Source organism: Thunnus maccoyii, chromosome 18 (assembly GCF_910596095.1).
Source record: "Thunnus maccoyii chromosome 18, fThuMac1.1, whole genome shotgun sequence".
Classification (NCBI taxonomy): domain Eukaryota; kingdom Metazoa; phylum Chordata; class Actinopteri; order Scombriformes; family Scombridae; genus Thunnus; species Thunnus maccoyii.
This window is the reverse complement of record NC_056550.1, coordinates 5,268,283-5,273,352: the sequence shown is the minus strand read 5'-3', so window position 1 is coordinate 5,273,352 and position 5,070 is coordinate 5,268,283. Positions and strand designations below refer to the sequence as shown.

Sequence of the window (5,070 nt, the reverse complement as noted above, 5' to 3'; positions counted from 1 at the left end):
ACCGTCTCCATTGGCCCTATTTTCCACTTGTGTTTGTAGGATGGGTTCTCTGACCAGAGGCGATCTTACACAAGGAATGCAGTCTGGCAATCATCACCAGTATTGCTGTTAACACTCTTTGTCAACCTCATCAACACAATCGTGAAAGGGTGTTTGAATGAAACAGATCTTCTTTGTTTAGACTTCTTGTTTCTCTGATTATAGACTTTGGGACTTATGCAAGAACCACTCTTACATGACGCACACTGTGCAGTACAAGTGCATTCACCAGTTTTCTCGCCTTTAGAATATTCTCTTAAGTATGAACAAAATTCATGACTAATCCAGAACTGTCTTACGAATAATTAAAAACTTCTCTTCAATAATTTGTTTTGCAGTTTCGTTCGCCACAATACCGGATTAGGTACTAATTTTGAGTAGAATGTTCAGTTATCAGATAAATGGATTGATTGGTTCTGTCTTTCCAATTGATTAATATAATCTTCCTGGCTAGTGTTAGCGCTATTAAAATGAATAGATCCTGAAGAGCTTGTTTATGACTTGCGACCAAAAGAGCTGAACTGAGGTGCAAAGGAAGGAAACAGTCATTGGTAGAATTTGGGCAATGTGTTGTTATTCAAAAAACCCATGTGGTACATTTTATGAGTAGTGATGTGAACTGGAGGCCTTTATACTGTATACATTAGGGTATGGAGTTGCAGGTCACGGAAAATATGTTGTTGAAAAAAGGTTTGCCAATTAATGTTACAGTCTGGTATGTTTAGGTCTGCATTTCAGAAGTGACATGGTGTTGTTATGTGATGAAACTTTTTTGGGGGATTCAAGTGGTTTAGTTTAAGATATACTAGTGTGGTCATAGAAATTGTTGATATCTGTCGACTTTTGATGGCTTTTTTCAGTTGGATGTATTGGAAGTAACAATGGTCAGAGTTCAATTCACTCAGTCCAAGTCAAAACACAATATCAGAAAATATAAAACCATATAAGGAAGCATGCAGGGCAACTCACTAAAACCAGATGCATATAATAAAAATAAGACATGCAAAATATAAGATCAAGTATGACTACAATTATGTCTCACTTTGACATTTTCCTCCCTTCTTCAATAATGGTCGTCCCGACCACTTACTCACTGTGGTACCTGGCTGGAAGTAACCCAAAGTTAGTTCGCTCTGAGCGACATATAACTGGAGGCTCAGGCTCATTACCAGGGGCTGCTGGTTCTTGTGGAGAGTCAGGTGGTTCGGCCTGAGCTGGCGCTGTCGGTGCTGTCAGTGGCTCGGCGGCCGTCATCCTCAAACCCGGGAGCCACCAAGTGGGCGGAGGCAACTGGCTTGACTGGGCCATTGCTGGAGGGCCCGATTCTTCTGTTGGCTCCTGGCTGTCCTGCAACATATTTAAAGGGCATGGGCGCAGATTATTTCGATGCACTGTACGTGAGGGTGCTTCCTTACCCTCTGGCCGGAGGACATAAACTGGGTGATTTTCTCTTAACTGTGTTACCACTACAAAGGGTTCAGGGGTCCATCTCGGTGCTAGCTTCCCTTTAGCCCTTCTGCTGAAGTTTCGAATGAGCACTCGCTTACCTGGAAGCAAGGGTGCTGGCTGAGCTCGTCTATTATAACGGGTCTGGTCTCGTTCCTGTCTGCATTGAGTGTGTTTCTATGTAGCCTGGTATGCATGGCTCAGGGCTCTTTGGTGCTGCTTTACCCAGCCCTGTAGCGTGCAGGGCTGCACAGGGGGGGCCAGGCCAGTAACCCAGTCCACAGGCAGCTTGGCGTGCCTCCCAAACACAACATAATGCGGTGTCATCCCAGTTGTGCTATGGGTGTTGTTGTTATAGGCCTGAAGGAGGGCAGGCAGCTGGTTGGGCCACTGTGCCTGCTCAGTCTCAGTCAGAGAGTTTAACAACTGTAGCAATGTCTGGATGAATCGCTCACAGGCCCCGTTGCCCTGGGGGCGATAGGCTGTTGTGCAGCTCTTTTGGCATCCGTAGAGCTGACAAAGCTCTTTCAGTAGTGATGAGTCAAAGGTTGCCCCCTGGTGTGTTAGAATGCGTTCTGGGCAGCCAAATGTCTGGATGAGGCTGCTGTACAGGGCTCGGGCTGTTGTGTTGGCAGACTGGTCCTTGGTAGGCACTGCAAGAGTGTCCTTGGCTTCCTGCTTTGGCACGATCACTTGAAAGATCTGACCCCCTGAGCTAGTGTTACACATTCTTCCCAGTACACCATTCTGCAGCACAATCTTGTCCCATTCTCCCAGCAATTGTCTCATATAGGGTGACGGGCTACATACCTCAGGCCGGGGCAGCTGCTGCTTCTTCCACTGGCATACCTGGGACAGGTCTGGGTCTCTGGCCTGGCGTTCCTCCCATGTCTCCTCCCCTTCTGCAATGACCCAGTTGGAATCCACCGGTACCATTTTTGTGTTCTGCTCTGGTAACCAGGACAGGGCATCGGCATTCCAGTTTTGGGTACCTGGGCGGTACTTGATGGTGTACTTGTTGCAAGCTGTGCCGCCCACCGCTGCTCCACTGCTCCCAGCTGAGCGGTCTCAAGATGCACCAAGGGGTTGTTATCTGTGTAAACAGTAAACTCCACACCATAAAGGTAATCTTTAAATTTTTCAGTAACTGCCCACTTCAGAGCCAATAGCTCCAACATAAAGGAGCTGTAGTTCTGGTCATTGTGCTCCACTGGGTGTAGGCTACGGCTGGCATAAGCAATTACCCGCTCCTTGCCTCCTTGCGTCTGGGCCAGCACTGCTCCCAACCCCTCAAAACTGGCATCTGTGTACAGTCTGAAAGGGAGAGAGAAGTCTGCATATGCCAAAATAGGTGCATTTAACCATGCCTCTTTCAGATGCTCAAAAGCCTGTTGGGGGACCAGACAATCGGAGCAGTCTTTTTCTCTTGTGCAGTGGTGCCATGGGTCAGGGCATTCAGTGGGGCTGCAATCTTTGAGAAAGCAGGTATGAAGCGGCGATAATAGCCAGCAAAACCTAGGAAAGATTTTACCTGCTTCACTGTCTGGGGCACAGGCCAGTCCCTCATGGCCGCGGTCTTAGTTGGATCTGTAGCCATGCCTTGCTCACTGATGACATGCCCCAGATAGGTCACCTCTCGCTGGAACAGATGGCACTTCCTGGGCTGTAGTTTCAATCCATGCTGATGGAGTCTCTGGAAAACCTCTTCCAGGTGGCGCACATGGCTGTCAAAGTCAGGAGAAAAGACCACCACATCATCAAGATAAATCAACAGTGAATCATTTACCATGTTTCCCAAGCAGTGTTGCATCAGCCTTTGAAATGTTGCTGGGGTGTTGCACAAGCCGAACGGCATCCTTTCGAATTCGTACAAGCCGAATGGTGTTGTGAAGGCTGTCTTCTCCCTGTCGGCGGGGTCCATTTCCACCTGCCAATAGCCGCTCACTAAATTCAGTGTGGAATACCATTTGGCTGATTTTAGCCCAGTTAGTGATACCTCAAAACGGGGTAAGGGATAGGCATCTTTGTGTGTCAATGCATTCAATCTCCTGTAGTCTACACAAAATCTCCAGCTTCCATCTTTTTTTCTGACAAGCACAATAGGGGCCGCCCAAGGAGTTGCACTTTCTCTCACCACACCACTGTCCAGCATGTTCTGCAGCAAGGTTTGTGGTTCAGCATACAGACTTGGGGGGACAGGTTGGTACCTCTCACGGCTTGGGGTGCCGAACTGGTAGGAATCTGGTGTTTCACCACACCAGTGCGGCCGAAGTCCTCATCATGGCTTGAAAACACCTTTGTCCACCTCTGTAGCAGGCTCGTCATCTCCCCCTGCTGGTCAGGTGTCAGTCCATCACCCTGTAGGGACATCACAGGATGCGACTCAATATTGCCTGCCTCTGCAATCCCCACCCTCCTTACCTCCACCTCCACAATGTCTGGGGCCACACTGCTGAGAACCAGCTCCTGTTCTCCCTGTATATTAGCTTTGGCCACCTCTGTTACCTGGGCTAATGGCTGACCCTGGGGAATTTCCACTGGGTAAGGGTTGGGGTTGAAGATCCGGCAGGGCACTTGTCCTCCATTTAGAGTGGCCACAGTCCGCCCCACATGCCACTCCGCATCACCATCAGGGAGGGGTTCTACTATCACATTGCAGGAGGGTTTGGCTGCACCTTCAGACACCTGTGTCCAGAGGACCATCTCAGAGTGAGGTGGGACAACAACTGGTTGCTGCCGTGGTAATTTTGCCACACCCTGGTATAGTGGGAGAGGACCTCTGGTGGTGACTCGTTGGCACTCTGCAAATGCTTCATCCCAGGCCTTTCCTGCTGCAAGAGGCATGGTGGTTTTGAATGCAGACAGCTCTAGGTGGTTTCCCTGAGTGAGAGCAGACCGTCGCATCTGACGGTTCAACTCCTGCTTTATGGGTCCAGCTGCGAGTCCGACCATCAGCTGGTCAAGCAGCAGATCATTCCCTTCTTCAGCTTCAACTCCCACTCCTGCCATCTGCAAAAGAGTTCTCTCAGTCTTAATATAAAAGCATTCACAGTTTCGTCGGCCCGCTGCCTGCAATTAAAGAAGCTGGCTCGTAGTCGTGCTTTAATGGCTGGTTTGGCATACAGTTTTTCCAAGACATCCAGAACTTTTTGTCCAGTGTCTCTATCCCTTGGGTTAACTAGCTGCAGCTCACGCTTAGCCTCCCCCTCTAGAGCACCCAACACAAAATCAGTCTGTTGTGTTTGGTTCAGTCCCTGTGCTCTTATCATGGCCTCCACCTGAGCACTCCATTCTGTGAATTTTCCTTTTTCAATACCAAATTTGGGAATCCAAGCAGCCCCCATAAACCATGGCATAACAAACTGTGCAGTTATGGGTGCATGAGCATTAGTTTGCCATTCCGCGTCCATTTCCCAGTGGAGCTGGTATCCTGCCAACAACGCCAAAATAAAATGTCACACAAGTGTGAGGTTCTTTTAAAAATACCAGCCTAAATTTCCACTGTTAAAAAAATACAACGCACGCACAGTGACAGTTCAATTTTATTCACAAGTTATTAAAACAGGGCGAAAAATGAGATATTTT

General features: G+C 48.4%; 1 protein-coding gene across 1 annotated transcript; it reads right to left on the bottom strand.

Moving 5' to 3' along the window:
* Window positions 1-334: 334 nt before the first annotated feature.
* LOC121884598 (swi5-dependent recombination DNA repair protein 1 homolog) lies at window positions 335-1,864 on the bottom strand. Its single transcript, XM_042393470.1, has 2 exons — window positions 1,587-1,864; window positions 335-1,386 (listed from the first exon to the last, which is right to left on the bottom strand). Exons 1-2 carry the CDS (start codon window positions 1,680-1,682, stop codon window positions 1,126-1,128), a joined length of 357 nt encoding a protein of 118 aa, XP_042249404.1. The 5' UTR covers window positions 1,683-1,864; the 3' UTR covers window positions 335-1,125.
* Between the last annotated feature and the right edge of the window lie 3,206 nt (window positions 1,865-5,070).

Coding starts and splice junctions, on each gene's coding strand:
- LOC121884598 (XM_042393470.1), bottom strand. CDS start 1,682: ATGCATACCAGGCTACATAGAAACACACTCAATGCAGACAGGAACGAG. Junction 1,387..1,586: donor GCCAGCACCCTTGCTTCCAG/GTAAGCGAGTGC, acceptor AATATGTTGCAG/GACAGCCAGGAGCCAACAGA.